The sequence below is a fragment of the Cetorhinus maximus genome, chromosome 3 (assembly GCF_964194155.1).
Source record: "Cetorhinus maximus chromosome 3, sCetMax3.hap1.1, whole genome shotgun sequence".
Taxonomy (NCBI): Eukaryota; Metazoa; Chordata; class Chondrichthyes; order Lamniformes; family Cetorhinidae; genus Cetorhinus; species Cetorhinus maximus.
Genome location: NC_135881.1, coordinates 3875514 through 3892048, shown reverse-complemented (window position 1 = coordinate 3892048; position 16535 = coordinate 3875514). Strand labels below are relative to the sequence as shown.

Here is a 16535-nt window from a genome sequence, read left to right as displayed (position 1 = left end):
GTGATTGTTTTAAGTTCCTCTCTCCAATTCACCTCTTGATTTTCAAGTGTCTTTGGAAGGCTTTCTAAGCCTTTTACAGTGAAGACAGACAAAATACCTGCTCAATGCCTCTGCCATTTGTTTGTTTTTCATTATCAATTCCCCAGACTTGTTCTCTAGAGGACACCAACACTAACTTTCGTCACTCTTTTTCTATTTAAATACTTGTTGAAGCTCTTAATATCTGTTTTTATATTACCAGCCAGCTTCCTCTCATACTCTTCTTTCTCCTTCTTTATTTTTTTTTTAGTCATTCTTTGCTGGTTCTTAAAATCTGTCTAATCCTCTGACCTACCACTATTAGTGTTTCTTTCAATTTAATACAATCCTTAACTTCCTTATTCAGCCATAGATGATGCATTCACCCCAATGAGTCTTTCTTTTTCACTGGGATAAATCTTTGCTGAAAGATATTACATATCTCCTTAAAAGCCTGTCATGGCATTTCCACTGTCCTACCTTTTAAAATAGTTTCCGAGTTCACTTTAGCTAGCTCTGCTATCATACCCTTGTAACCTGAATAAAGGCAATTATTAGTCTTAGGCCCACACTTCACCCCTTCAAACTGAACATGAAATTCTAACATGTTATGATCACTGTCACCTAGAGGCTCCTTTACCATGAGGTTATTGATTAACCCTGTCTCATTGCTCATTACCAGGTCCAGAATAGCCTTCTCCCTGGTTGGCTGTAGGATGTACTGGTCTAAGAAATTGACGTGAATATACTCTGTGAACTCATCTTTCAGGCAACCTTTGCCAATCACCGAATAGATTAAAGTCACCCATGATTATTGGGGCATCTTTCTCGTTTCCCTTTTATTTAAGGGCGGGGGCAAGGTACTGATGGGGGTGGGGCTGGGGCACAGTCCTGGCAGGTGATGGGGTGGGGAGGGGTCCCAATGGGTGGGGCTGGGGGAGGGGTCTCATCAGGTGAGGTGTTGGGGAAGGGTTCTGACGTGATGGTGAAGGGAACGGCAGATGAGTGAGTGGGGAGGGGTTCTGATGGGAGTGGGGGAGCGGTTCTGGCAGGTGAGGGGGTGGGGGAGGGGTCCCAGCAGGTGAGGAGGTGAAGAGGGAATCCGATGGGGATGGGTCCAAGTAGATGAGGGGGTGCAGAAGGGTCCGGTGGAGGTGGGGGAGGGGTCCCAGCAGGTGAGGGATTGGGGAGGGAACGGAGCGGGTGGAGGTGGGGTCCCAGTGAGTGAGGGGTTTGGGGAAGGAGTCATAGGAACAGGAGGCCATTCGGTCCCTAGAGCCTGTTCCACCATTCAGTGAAATCAAGGCTGATCTGTGACCTAACTTCATGTACCCGCCCTTTGCCCTTTGAATAACAAAAATCGATCAATCAATTGTGGAAGAGAGCTTCCACCCTGTGTGTCTAGAACTGTTTCCTACTTTCACTCCTGAAAGGTCTGGCTCTAATTTTTAGAGAATCGGCTTGTACGCTGGGAGTCCAGCTATCGTTCTGGTAAACCTATGCTGCACTCCCTCCCCAATCACTACATCCTTGCTAAGGTGTGGTGCCCAGACCTGCTTGAAGTAACTCCAGGTATAACCAGGGCTTTGTACATCTGAATCGTGAATCCTACCCCCTTATGGCTGTTCTCCCTCCCATCCCCTGGCTGTTCTTTCCCCGACTCCTGTCCAGTGGTTCCTGAGCTCTTGTCGGCTCTTGGTGATATATTTGTTAACTATTGTCCAGTTATCAGTTGATTCATAGATTGGCATCAGCTTCTCTGTTGTTGCTGAATGGAACTGGTGGTGGATACTGCCACTGTGTGGTGGTCAGAGATAGTACAGCATTGCATTGAACTTGCATTAATCTTCCTCTCTGTTCTGGTTCAAGGGTGAAATCTACTCTCGTCTGAAGCAGGTTCTGAAAGATATCAGCAGCGATTTGTTGGTGCAGTTCGAGCCCATCTTGAAACCAGTGAAGATAATTGACGAAATAATCCCCAGTAAGTTTGGGTCTTGCTGTATGCTAGGTCACAGCAGAATTACCAATTACAGTTCAGAAACAGGCCACTGAGGCCAACTACTCTGTGCTGGGCTCTGAGCCTTCACAAGAGACTCCTCCCACCCCCTCTTCATCTCACTCCATCAACATATTCTTCTATCCATTTCTCCATTTGTCCAGCTTCCCCTTAAATGTATTTGTACTGTTCACTTCAACCCACTCTCTGTGGGAGTGAGTTCCACATTCTCACCACTCTTTGGGTAAAGAAGCTTCTCCTGAATTACCCATTGGATTTGTTAGTGACTGTTCTATATCGGTGGCCCCAAGTTCTAGTTTTCCCCCCACCTGTGGAAACATTATCTCTGAATTTACTCTATCAAACCCTTACATGATCAACTTACAGCACTGGCAACCTTATAAATACCTCCTCGTTATGTATTTTTTACCTTATCCAATATCACTATTATCCTTCTCCTTTATTGGCAGTATCCACTTCTTGAGTGAAAACAGATGTAAATTAACCATTTGGTACTACAGCCACACTCTCAATCTACAAGATCTCCTTCCTGATTCCTAATCGACCCCACACTTCCTCAAACTGCCCTTTTGCTATCTATAATGTGAACTTACATATGGACATACAAATTAGGAGCAGGAGTAGGTCATTCAGCCCCTTGAGCCTGCTGTGCCATTCAATAAGATCATGACTGATCTGACTGTGGCCTCAACTCCACTTTCCTTCCTACCCCCTAAACCCTTTGATTCCCTTGTCAATCAAGAATCTATCTAAATCAGCCTTAAAAATATTCCGTGCCTCTCCACTCTCCGGGAAAAGGGTTCCACATACTGACGACCCTCGGAGAAAAAGTTCCTCCTCATCTCTATCTTAAATAGGATACCCCTTATTTTTAAACTGTGTTCCCTAGTTCTAGTCTCTCCCACACGGGGAAACATCCTCTCAGTATGCACTCTGTCAAGTCCCCTCAGGATCTTATATATTTCAATATTTCACTTCTCATTCTTCTAAACTCCAATAGATACAGACCCAGCCTGTTCAACCTTTCCTCATAAGATAACCCCCTCATTCCAGAAATCAAGTCGAGTGAGCCTTCTCTAAACTGCTTCTAGCGCATTTATATCCTTAATTAAGGAGACCAAAACTGTACATAGTCCTCTAGATGTGGTCTTACTAATACTCTACACAACTGTGGCAAAACATCCCTACTTTTATATTCCATCCCCCTTGCAGCATTCCATTTGTCTTCCTAATAACTTGATGTACCTGCATACTAACTTTTTGTGATTTGTGTATCAGGACACCCAGAGCCCTCTATGCCTCAGATTTCTGCAGTCTCTCTCCATTTAAATAATATCCTGCTTTTCTCCTCTTCTTACCAAAGTGAACAAGTTCACATTTTCCCACATTATACTCCATTTGCCAAATTTCTGCCCACTCACTTAACCCGTCTGTGTCCCTTTGCAAACTCCTTTTATCCGCTTCACAACTTACTTTCCTATCTATCTTTGTACCATCAGCAAATTTAGCAACCATTTGGTCTCTTCATCCAATGTAAATAATTGAGGCCCCAGCACTGATCCTTGTGGCACCCCACTCGTTACATCTTGCCAAGCTGAAAATGACCCATTTATGCCTACTCTCTCTTTCCTGTTAACTAACCAATTCACTATCTATGCTAATATTTTGACCCCTGCAACATGAGTTCTTATTTTGTGGAGTAACCTTTGATGTGGCACTTTGTCAAATGCCTTATGGAAATCTAAGTACACCACATCCACAGGCTCCCCTTTATCCACGTTGCGTGTTACTTCCTCAAAGAACTCTGATAAATTAGTCAAACATGATTTCCCTTTCACAAAACCATGTTGACTCTGCCTGATTGCATTGAGATTTTCAAAGTGCCCCACTATAACCTTAATAATAGATTCCAGCGATTTCCCTACGACAGATGTTAAGCTAACTGACCTGTAGTTTCCTGCTTTCTGTCTCCTTCCTTTCTTGAATAGAGGAGTTTTACATTGCTATTTTCCAATCTGATGGGACCTTTCCAGAATCGAGAGATTTTTGGAAAATTAAAACCAATGCATCTATTATCTCAGCAGCCACTTCTTTTAATACCCTAGGATGAAGTTCAGGTTTTCCCCTGGTGATTGTAATTGTTTTAAGATCCTCCCTCCCTTTCACCTCCTAATTCACAATTATTTCTGGGATGTTATTTGTATCCTCTACAGTGAAGACAGATGTAAAATATTTGTTCACTTCATCTGCCATTTCTTTATTTTCCATTATTAATTCTCCATTCTCACTCGAGGACCAATGCTCACTTTACTTTTAAACACCTGTTGAAACTCTTATGTTTATATTGCTTTTAAAAGACTTTTGAATTTCCTTTCATGTTACCCACTGATTTATTCTTATACACTCGCTTTCGTTTCCTTTCTCAGTTCTCCTCTCTCTCTCCTATATTTGGTTTGGTTCTGTGATCTATCACAAGCCTTCCTATCATCTACTATATGTTTCTTGTTATCAGGTTTTCATGTAACAAGAGGTTTTTAATGTAACCAGGCCTTTGTAACTTGACCTTTCTAAACCATTTGCACACGTTTTGGTTGTTGCTCTGGACCAGAGCCCCTCTCATCTTTCTCTAGTTTCTGTTTTATCTCCCATAATGGCCTCTATGAACTCATCTTGTCCACGAGACCCATCTCTTGCTCTTTTGATCCTATTCCCACCAAACTGCTGAGCACCCAACTTCCCCTCCTGACTCCCCTATCGGCCAATGTTATTGGTTCACTCCTTCAGGTACTGTCCCTCTCTGCTTTTAAATCTTCCATCATCACCTCTCTCCCCAAAAAAACCCTTGCACTGACTGTCTTTGTGAACTGCTGTTAGCTCTCCATCCTCCCTCCCTCTCCAAAGCCTTTGAACATGTTGTCGCCTCCGAAGTCCATTCCCATCTTTCCCAGAATTCCATGTTTGAATCCCTCCAATCAGGTTTCTGCCCTGCCACAGGACTGAAACGGTTATCAAAGTCACAAATGACATCCCGTGTGACTGTAGCAGGGGTAAACTTTCTCGTCCTTCTTGACCTGTCTTCAGCCTTTGACACAGTTTGACCACACCATCCTCCTCCAACACCTCTCGCCTGTCATCCAGCTGGGTGGGACTGCTCTCACCTGGTTCCATTCTTACCTATCTATTCATGGCCAGAGAATCACTTGTAATGGCTTCTCTTCCTGCTCCCTCACCGTTACCCCAGTGTCCCCCAACGATCAATCCTTGGTTCCCTTTTGTTTCTTATCTACACACTGCCCCTCAGTGACACCATCCCTTGGCACGGCATTAGTTTTCACGTGCACTGATGATAGCCAGCTCTACCTCACCACCTCCTCTATCGACTCCTCCACTGTTGCTAAATTATTAGACTGCTTATCTGACACCCAGAACTGGATGAGCAGAAATTTCCACCAACTAAATATTGGGAAGACTGAAGTCATTGTTTTTGGTCCCCAGTCCAAACTCTGTTCCCTAACTACTAACCACATCTCTCTCTCTGGCAACAGTCTCAGATTAAGACAGTTTCTACACAATTTCTGTTGTATTTGGCCTAGAGATGAACTTCCAACTATATTTTCACGTCATCAGTAAGACCATCAATTTTTCACCTCCACAACATTAACCACCTTTGTTGGCTGCTTAAACCCTCGTTATGCTTTCGTTTCCTCTACACTTGACTATTCCAACGTGCTCCTGGCTGCTCTCCCACATTCTACCCTCTAACCTTGAGGTCATCCAAAACTCTGCTGCCTGTGTCTTAACTCTCACCCAGTCCCATTCCCCTTTCACCCCTGTGCTCACTGACCTACATTGGCTCCCGGTTAAGCAACATCTTGATTTTAAAATTCTCACCCTTGTTTTCAGACACCTCCATAGCGTCGGTCTTCCCTCTGTAATCTCCTCCGGCCCCACAACCCTCCAAGATATCTGCGCTCCTCTAACTCTGGCCTCTTGTCAATCCGTGATTTTAATTTCTCCACTGTTGGCGGCCGTGCCTTCAGCTGCCTGGGCCACAAGCTCTGAAATGTCCTCCCTACTCCTCTCCGCCTCGCTTTCCTCCTTTAAGGCACTCATTGAAGGCTACCTCTTCGACTAAGGTTTTGGTCATCTGACCTAATACCTCCGTATCTGGCTTGGTGTCATAGTTTGTTTCAGCAGGAATGTTTTGGGATGTTTCATTATGGGTAAACGTGCGGTATAAATATGTTGTTGTATTTTAATCTCTATATGTTTAGTTATAGCTTTAGTCTAGCTTTTTTCTCAGGGCTGTGTCCAGTCTGTACCCAAACATCTCCTCTTTGACAGCCCCCCCATTGCTCATGAACTATTTTACCTGCTGGCCTTGTATTCCAATTCCCCTGTTCTTTCATTTTTTTATTAATTAATTGAATTTAAATTCCACCAGCTGCCGCAGGGGGATTTGAACCTGTGTTCCCAGGGCATTAGAATGGGCCTCTGGATTACTAGTCCAGTGACATTATCACTGTGCCACCATCTCCCCTGAACCACATCGTTTTTCAACTCACCGACATGAACCCACCTCTTGTTGAATATCAGCACGTTTCATTTTTCCTCTTCCTTTTCCATTACAGCTTCCACTGAAACAGACTCCAATTACCCCACAACATTTCCCAGAATCAGATTGAGCACAACTCCCTCCCTCAATTAGCTGGACATATAAGAGCCTTTAATTTCCAGCTCGTTGTCTCTCTTTGATTCTCACAGCCTCTAAACTTTCTCAAGGGAATTTGCTGCTGTTTCTTGTGGGTAAATGATTGTCCGTTTGTGCTTCCACTCCAGTTGCAGAGCTTGAGAGTGTCTGTGCGAGGATGGGTGCGGTGTGTAAGAGGTCCCGGATCAATTTCACCATGCCCAAGATCGAGGAGAGTGAAGCAGAGCCAGGATCCACCACATTCCAGAGGGAGCCGGTGAAACGGGAGATCCTGTCGTTCCAGGCACTGGGAAAATTCCTGGGAAAAGCCAAAATGATGAAAATCGGCGAACTCGATGTGTCGCCCATCAACCCAGTTGAGGTTCCTGCAGCTTTTGCCTCATTGCTCACTCTTCCCCTGACCTAAGTTCTGGAATGCCAAATCCCTGCCTCTACCCCTGCCCCTGCTCCTTTCTTTGCCTCTCAGCTACTTTAAAACTCCCCTGAAAACCTAGCTCTTTATCCAAGCTTTTGGTCCCTAATATCTCTTTTTGTGGCTCGATGTGAACTTCTGCCTGATAATTGCTCCTGGGATGCATCAGGTGCTGTATAAATGAAAGCGATTGTTGTCACCCTCACCCACCAGTTGACTGTTTACCCAGCCCCTCTCAATGATTGAACTGTACCATGCAGAAGGCACCTCGTGTTTAACTAACTTGTTGGAGATTTTTGATGAGGTAACTGAGGGGGTTGATGAGGGTTAATACTGTTGATGTGGTCAATATGGATTTCCAAAAGGCATTTGATTAAGTGCCGTATAACAGGCTTGCTAGCAAAGTTGAAACCCATGGAGTAAAAGGGACAGCATGGATATGGAATTGGCTGAGTGTTAGGAAGCAGAGAAGTGAGCAGTTTTTCAGACTGGGGGAAGGTTTATAGTGGAGTTCTCCAGGGGTTGGTGTTAGGACCCCTTCATTTCTGTGATTTACATTAATGATCTAGACTTGGGTGGACAGGGCACAATTTCAGAATTTACAGATGAGACAAAACTTGTGAACTGTGAGGAGGACAGTGACAAATTTCAAGGACATGTAGCCAGACTAGTGGAATGGGTGAACATGTGGCAGATGAAACTTAAATGCAGAAAAATGTGAAGTGATTCCATTTTGATGGGACAAACGCAGAGAGACAATATAAAATAAAGGGGGCAATTCTAAAGGGGGTGCAGGAACAGAGGGACCTGGGTGTATATATGCATAAGTCATTGAACGTGGCAGGACAGGTTGAGAGCGTGGTTAATAAAGCATACAGCATCCTGGGCTTTATTAATAGGGGCATAGAGTACAAGAGCAAGGAGGTTATGTTGAACTTGTATAGGACATGGCCTCAGCTGGAGTATTGTGTCCAGTTTTGGGTGCTGCACTTTAAGAAGGATGTAAAGGCATTGGAGAGAAAATGCAGATAAGATTCAAAAGAATAGTTCCAGGGATGAGGAACTTAAGTGACATGGATAGATTGGAGAAGTTGGGACTGTTTTTCTTGGACGAGAAGGTTGAGAAGAGATTTGATAGAGGTATTCAAAATCATAAGGGGTCTGGACAGAGTAGACAGAGAAAGTGCTCCCATTGGCGGAAGGATTGAGAACCAGAGGGCACAGATTCAAGTGCTTGGCAAAAGAATCAGAGACGACATGAGGAAAAACTTTCATGAAACGAGTGGTGAGGATCTGGAATGCACTGCCTGAGAGTGGGGGAGACAGGTTCAATGGTGGAAGTGTGCAGGGCTAGGGGAGAAGGTAGGGGAATGGCACTAGGGTGCATTGCCCTTGCAGAGAGCCAGCACAGATGCAATGGGCTGAATGGTCTCCTGTGTTGCGATGATTCTACGAGAAGGAGACTTTTTGGCCTATGGTACCTTTTTACTAGAACAATCCGTTTAATCAAACATCCCGAGGTCCCCATGGATCTCTGCTCATGGGATTTGTACAACTTGTGTCTGGGTTAAATGGGGGATGGGGAGCATGTCCCCATTATTGATGGGACAGAGGATCTGTCCCATAAGGTATTACATCAAAGATTATTACGGAAAATAAAAGTGCATGGATAGAAGATTGGCTGGCAGAAAGCAGAGAATACGCATAAATGGGTCTTTTTCGGATTGGCTGGATGTGACAAGCGGAGTCCCACAGGGGTCTGTGCTGGGGCCTCAACTTTTTACGATTTACATCAATGACTTAGATGAAGGGAGTGAAGACATGGGAGCTAAATTTGCAGATGACACAGATAGGTAGGAAAGTATGTTGTGAAGAGGACATGAGGAGGTTGTAGACGGATATAGATAGGTTGAGTGAGTGGGCAAAGATCTGGCAAATGGAGTTTAATGTTGGAAAATGTGAAGCTTTTCACTTTGGCAGGAAGAGTAAAAGTGTGGAGTATTATTTAAATGGAGAACGGCTGCATAATTCTAAGGTGCAGAGGGATCTAGGCGTTCTGCTATGAGTCACAAAAAGTTAATATGCAGGTACAGCAAGTAATTAAGAAGGCTAATGGAATGGTATCCTTTATTACGAGAGGGATTGAACATCAAAGTGTAAGGATGTTGTGCTTCAGTTATACAGGGCATTGGTGAGACCGCATCTCAAATAATGTGTGCAGTTTTGGTCTCCTTATTTAAGGAAGGATGTAAATGCATCGGAGGCCGTTCAGAGGAGGTTTACTAGATTGATATCTGGAATGAGTGGGTTGTCTGATGAGGAAAGGTTGAACAGACTGGGCTTGTTTCCACTGGAGTTTAGAAGAATGAGGGATGATTTGATTGAAGTATATAAGATCCTGAATGACCTTGACAAGGTGGACATGGAAAGGATGTTTTCCCTTGTGGGTGAGTCCAGAACTAAAACACTGTTTTAAAATTAGGAGTTGCCCTTTTAGGACAGAGATGAGGAGAAATTTCTCAGAGTTGTGCGACTTTGGAACTCTGCCTCAGAAGATGGTGGAGGTGAGGTCATTGAATATTTTTAAGGCAAATGTAGATAGATTCTTGTTAGGCAAGGGAAGCAAAGGCTATTGGGGTTAGATGGGAACGTGGAAATCGAAACACGAACAGCCATGATCTTATTGAATGGTGGAGCAGGCTCAAGGAGCCAAGTGGTCTACTCCTGTTCCTATTTCTTATGTTCTTATGATCTATGGGAGGAGTGACCCTTTCTGATGCTGCATTTAGTCGGGTTGTGGACAGTCACATACCAAACCCAGTTTCTAGCGGGCAGTGTGAAGTGGGAGACTGGCAGGGTGAGAGTACAAACATAGATTAATGTCACTTCTGACAGGTGGGCAGAGTTGCCCTCTGAACTGGTAATTGGCCAGTGAAGGTTCTTGTTCTGGAATAAGAACATTAATGTCGGCCTTTTTTCTCATTTTGATTTTTTTTCTTTTAGCTCACGTTGGATGAAGTAATTCTCAGTTTTGAAGGTCAGTGACTGAGTAAAATAAACACAGTTTGTGGAATGATTGTTAAACGGAGGGGGGAATAGGCGGGTCAGGGGTGAGTGAGCTGGGGAGGAAGTGGTGGTGGGGCAGGGGCGTGGGAGTTGGGGGGGGAGGAGGCAGGGCAGGGTGAGGGTGAGGGAGCAGGGGGAGGGGGCAGGGTGAGGGAGCAGGGGGAGGAGGCAGGGCAGGGTGAGGGAGCAGGGGGAGGAGGCAGGGCAGGGTGAGGGAGCAGGGGGAGGGGGCAGGGTGAGGGAGCAGGGGGAGGAGGCAGGGCAGGGTGAGGGAGCAGGGGGAGGAGGCAGGACTGGGGTTGAGAGGGAGGGTGGGGGGAGATTAAAGGGTGAGGATGAGGAAGAGAGGTGGAGGCAGTGAGTTAGGGACCAGGGAGGAGAAGAGGTCAGGGAGACAGATGATGTGGGGGGGAAGGGGCAGTGTTGTGAATTCTTTCTCTTTCCTCCAGCTCCGTGCCTTCTCCAACACGAATCTCTCAATCTTCCGTGTCCTATCGCCCCGCACTCCCCACCCTACTGTGCCTCTGCTCCGTATCACATCCCGGGTAGTGGGGAGGCAGGATAGGATACCGGGGAGAGCCTGGGAATTAGGGGTGAGGATGTGAGTGAGAAGGGGTGGTGTGTGGGGGTCATATTCTCTCTCACCCCCAAAGCAGGAGGGATGTATTGTGGGGATGTGAGGTGAGGCATGGGCTGATGGAGGGATTCTGTGGACTGTGTTGCGATGATGTGTTGTGTCTTTTGTCCTCTGCAGTGTCCGGGAAGCAATGCCAGCGTGTGATCCCCTTCCGCGCATTGTCCAGCTGTGATTTCTGCCCCAGCATGCACTTCTTCATCCTGTACCCCTGGCCACGGAGGGCAGAGGTCACTGAGGGTGAGTGACCCTGTTTACCAGGCAATCACTGGGCACCATGTGCAGAGACAGTTGGGGGAGGGAGAGAGAAAGGATCCTTGGAATGCAAGGGCAGGGTGAGGTGAGGAAGGGACCTCTGGGAAGTGATGGGAGGGGAGGGAGGAGTCTCTGGGAGGGGTGCGAGAAGGGAGGGGTCATTAGGAAGCAATGTGAGGGGAGGGAGGGCTGGGAAGTGATGGGAGGGGTCTCTGTGTAAGGGGGTTCCTGGGAAGTGGGGAGGGGGACAGCAGGGTGGGTGGGTGGGCTGAGGGTAGTGAGGGAGGGAGTTCCAGTCTTTCTCTCTGCTTATTACCTGTTTAGGGATTGTTCTGTTAGTTGTACTTAGTCCTGTGTTTCCCCCTCCCCTTAGACCTCCCCAGTTGTGATGTGGTAGTGAGACTGGATGAACAACAAACCCTGCCTGATTTTGGAGAGTGGGTTGATGCTGTCTCTGATCACTTGAGAGATTCGGTGGAGCTCAGGAAACTGGATCTGCATCAGGGCGTGGAGAGACTGCGATCTCTCGGAGTGATATTTCAGGGCACTGACGCCAAGGTAACACAAACTGCCACAGCAACCACAAGAGAGCAGATCAGGGACATTACCTCATATCGAGGAAGGACCTCAGGTTCAAATTGAACACCGACTCATGGGATAAAGACATTGGGACATTGATGGGGCAAGTGAAGAGGGAGCTTTCCTCTGTAGTGATAGAGAAAAACACAGCAGCCTATTTGCACACAGCAAGTTCCAACAAATTGTAAGAAACGAATGACCAGATAATCTGTTGGTGAGGGATGAATATTGGTCCCGACCTTCCAAAAGTGCAGCCCCCCCCCCCCCCCACCCCCACATGTGCTGGCCCCCCTCCCCCCACGGTGCTGGCCTCCCTCCCACCCGGTGCCCCAGTACTGAATTATGAGTTAAAGCCTCTAGAGTGGGCCTCAAACTAAAGATCTTTTTGCTCGGAAGTGTAAGTTCTACCCACTGAGCCATGTTAGAGATTGAGATTGTGCTCTGATGTTGATCTGCCCCGATGGCAGGCCCGGGGGCTGTTCCTGCTCGACACTGTCCCTGTGAGTTAGTGCAGGCTCCATGCTGGTAAGAGGTTGATGCTGTTGTGCCCTGAGTTATAACCAGAGACAGCTTCATCAGCCAGCATTCCAGACTCTGGGAAAAACCTTATGCCTGGGTGTCCACTGGGGGGAATCAGTGGCTGTGGCTCGGAATGAATTGTGTCATCTGCCCTATTGGACATGTCTGTCCAGGGATGGGGTGGTGAGGACAATTTCTGGTGCTTGGGCATCTGGGCATCTCCCCTAGCAGGCAGATTGTTCAATATAAACTTGCTTCTCACCGTAACAAATTCTCTTCCCTCAGGCTCTGGCAGAAGACGAGACGCCGCTCGCTGTGCCAAAGCCAATTAGTGAACTCTCGGCTTTCCTTTCGGCCAGTTCCTTCACCAGTGCAAACCAGCAGAACAGGAAGAGAGCGTGGAGCGAGTGCCCGACTGAGGTCGATAGATTTACACTGCAACAACCATTGCACTGGCAGTTGACCTCATACGGGGCAGAGCCTGAAATACAGCCTCCGATATTAAAGTGAGTTCTCTTCTACCCCTGCCTCGTACTCCCGAACACCTTCTGTCCAGCTCTCCCACTTCCCCACCTCACCCTCTAATCCAGGAATGACACCTGTAAACACTTAGCAGAGCAGAATTCTCAAAAAGAAAATCTATCAATTTTAAGGTGGTGTAGCAATGGAGACTCGGGGCGAATGTACCAAAATCTTCCCAGTGCAGAACAATTTGAGACGGCTTTTTAAAAATAAAGCGCATTCAGGATCCTAGAATCATAAAAACTTACAACACAGCAGAAGGCCATTCAATCCATTGAGCCTGTGCTGGCTCTTTGATAAAGTAGTTGTGCTTAGTCCCACATTGCTGCCTTTTGCCTGTAGTCTTAAGTTCCTCGCCCTCAAGTACCTGTCCAGCTGCTCTTTAAAATTATTTACTCCATCAGCTCCCACCACCTTTTCAGATCGAGCGTTTCAGATCCCAACAACGCTGAGATCCACCTCCTCTCAATTTTTTTGCCAATGATTTTGAAGCTCTGACCCTCAGTCACTGGCCCAATCGACCGAGGAAGTAGTTTATCGTCTACTCTTTCCAAACCTCGCACTGATCTGAAGATCTCTCTTATGTCACCCCTTGATGCTCCATCTTGGAATATATTTAAGGAATATATTTTATAGGTAGACTTTTGGGGCCTCAGAATTGAGGATATGGGGGAACAGGTGGGAAAGTGGAGTTGAAACCCAAGACCAGCCATGAAGGTGTTGAATGGTGGAACAGGCTCGACCAGCCAAGCAGTCTACTCCTGCTAACAGCTCTTGTATTAACCTTCTCTGTTCCAAGGGGAACATCCTAACTTTTCCACCCTCTCCCCATAACTGAAGCCCCTTATCCCTGGTGGCCTGCTGGAAAATCTCCTCTCTTCCCTATCTAAGGCCTTCGCATCTTCCCTGAAGTGCAGAGCCTGGGATTCTCCACAAGACTCCAGCTGAGGTCTAACCAGTGGGTTAGAAAGAACGAGCGTAATCTCCTGGCTTTCATATTCTGTTCCTCTGTTTATAAACCCAAGCTGCCATTTGCCTATTTAATCACCTGCTCGGTTTGCTGTGCCACCTTTAAGGATTTGTGTATATGAATACCAAGGTCTTCTCTGCTCGTTGGCACTTGTCAAATTGTGCCACTTATAGTTTTCTATCTTACTTGTCAGTCCACCCAAGGTGCACGAGTTCCTTTTTGACTTTATTATTGGAGGCATGGGGTTCAAAAGCTTCAGCTGTGTGAAGAAAGAAAAGAGAGACTTGCATTTATATAGCACCTTTCACAACTACTGGATACAGAATTGGCTTGGTCATAGAAGACAGAGGGTAGCAGTGGAAGGGTGCTTTTCTGAATGGAGAGCTGTGACTAGTGGATTTCCGCAGGGATCAGTGCTGGGACCTTTGCTGTTTGTAGTATACATAAATGATTTGGAGGAAAATGTAACTGGGCTAATTAGTAAGTTTGCAGACGACACTAAGGTTGGAGGAGTTGCAGATAGTGAAAAGGATTGTCAAAGGATACAACAGGATATAAATCGGTTGGAGACTTGGGCGGAGAAATGGCAGATGGCGTTTAATCCGGACAAATGCGAGGTAATGCATTTTGGAAGGTCTAATACAGGCAGGAATTACACAATAAATGGCAGAACCCTTAAGTGCATTGACGGGCAGAGGGATCTGGGTGTACAGGTCCACAGGTCACTGAAAGTGGCAACGCAGGTGGATAAGGTAGTCAGGAAGGCATATGGCATGCTTGCCTTCATTGGCAGGGGTATTGAGTATAAAAGCTGGGAAGTCATGCTGCAGCTGTATAGAACCTTGGTTAGGCCACACTTGGAATATTGCGTGCAATTCTGGTCACCACATTACCAGAAGGATATGATGGCATTGGAGAGGGTGCAGAGGAGGTTTACCAGGATGTTGCCTGGTCTGGAAGTTATTAGCTATGAGGAGAGGTTGGAGAAACTCGGTTTGTTCTCACTAGAGCGACGGAGATTGAGGGGCGACTTGATAGAAGTTTACAAAATTATGAGTGGCATGGACAGAGTAGATAGTCAGAAGCTTTTTCCCAGGGTGGAAGAGTCAATTACTAGGGGACATAGATTTAAGGTGAGAGGAGAAAACTATAGAGGAGATGTGCGGGGCAAGTTTTTTACGCAGAGGGTAGTGAGTGTTGAATTCACTGCCAGAGGAGGTGGTGGAAGTAGGTACGATAGTGGTGTTTAAGAGGCAGCTTGACAAATACATGAATAGGTTGGGAATAGAGGGATACGGACCCTGGAAGTGCAAAATGTTTTAGTTGATGGGCAGTATGATCGGCGCAGACTTGGAGGGCCGAAGGGCCTGTTCCTGTGCTGTACTTTTCTTTGATCTTTGTTCTTTGTTCACACTCCTGACTTGTGCCTCGTAGATGGAGGACACGGCTTGGGGAGTCAGGAGGTGGGTTAATCTTAGCCTCTGACCTGCTCTTGTAACCACAGTATTTATATGGTTGGTCCAGTTCAGTTCAGGTCATTCCCTGGCACTTGTGTGGTGTGAATGTTACTTGCCATCTATCAGCTGAAGCCTGAATGTTGTCCAGGTCTTGCTGCATGCGGACATGACCTGGCAATAAATGCTGGCCTAGCCAGTGACGCTTACATCCATAAACATTTTTGGGTAAGTGGGACACAGTGGGGTGGAAAGGTTTTTTTCCAGATTCCTGTTCCTAAGCACTGTCCTATAAGGTTGCACCCTTGCACTGTATAGTGCATTAGAGGACTACACAGTCAAATAGCCAGCCAAGGCCTGCAGCTCCAGGCCCACAGATAATGGACCACCTTTCCAGAGGGTGGGGTAGGTGGTTTTGTGGGAATCCACAGCCCAGTTATCTCCCGGGTGTGGGAGGTGATGGGCTGAGAGGAGTGGGGCTAGAATGTGGGACTAGGCTGCTCCTGGGGTCTTGCTGCCGCAGTGTGTCGCTCTGTTTAAAACAGCTCTGCCTTACCTTTTATATCTCTTGTTTTTCTCAGGAAGGAGAAGAGAGGAGAGCAGGACGCGAGCTCCTCACAGGATTGGGTCAACAGGTAGGTGCTCACTGACGATATCGAGGGATACAGACCCCAAACATTACCCTGAGGCCAACTCTGAGGAATCCTGCACTTTCCTCCCTCAGTCCCTTCCTGAGGGCTGGGAAACATGACCATCCTCACCCAGGCACAGATTTCAATTTGTTCCCAGATCGGGATCAGGAATCCGTGCGTAAGGAGGAGAATGTGAAATCTCGAGTTGAAGCAGATAACAGACATAGATTTCTCTAGCTACTTTGGCACCCCAGGACATCCTGAAGCACTTTATATCCGGTTAAATACTGTAGAAGTGTAGCCACTGTTGTAATGTAGGAAACACGGCCGTTAATTTGTGCACAGCAAGATTCCACACACACCAATATGATAATGACCAGAGGGGTAAATATTGGTCAGGAACCAGGAAACTGCGCTGCTGTTCAAGAGAGTGGCTGTGGGATTTTTACAGACACCAGAGTGTACACAGGGCCATGGCGTCAACAGCAGTGCAGTGTGCACTCAGAACAGTCCATCGAACGTTGGAGTGCTCCCTCGGCGCTGACCCTCCGACGCTGGGGCGCTCCCTCGGCGCTGACCCTCCGACGCTGGGGCGCTCCCTCGGCGCTGACCCTCCGACGCTGGGGCGCTCCCTCGGCGCTGACCCTCCGACGCTGGGGCGCTCCCTCGGCGCTGACCCTCCGACGCTGGGGCGCTCCCTCGGCGCTGACCCTCCGACGCTGGGGAGCTCCCTCGACGCCGACCCT

General features: G+C 47.0%; 1 protein-coding gene across 1 annotated transcript in view; it reads left to right on the top strand.

The window, feature by feature from the left end:
• LOC144675156 (uncharacterized) overlaps positions 1-16535 on the top strand; it is a 74482-nt gene that overhangs the window by 56609 nt on the left and 1338 nt on the right. Inside the window, exons 22-28 of the mRNA XM_078536123.1 lie at positions 1888-1999; positions 6875-7107; positions 10162-10195; positions 10979-11098; positions 11487-11671; positions 12497-12717; positions 15739-15792. Of these exons, the coding sequence (XP_078392249.1) occupies positions 1888-1999; positions 6875-7107; positions 10162-10195; positions 10979-11098; positions 11487-11671; positions 12497-12717; positions 15739-15792 (959 nt within the window). The remainder of the gene's footprint in view (positions 1-1887; positions 2000-6874; positions 7108-10161; positions 10196-10978; positions 11099-11486; positions 11672-12496; positions 12718-15738; positions 15793-16535) is intronic.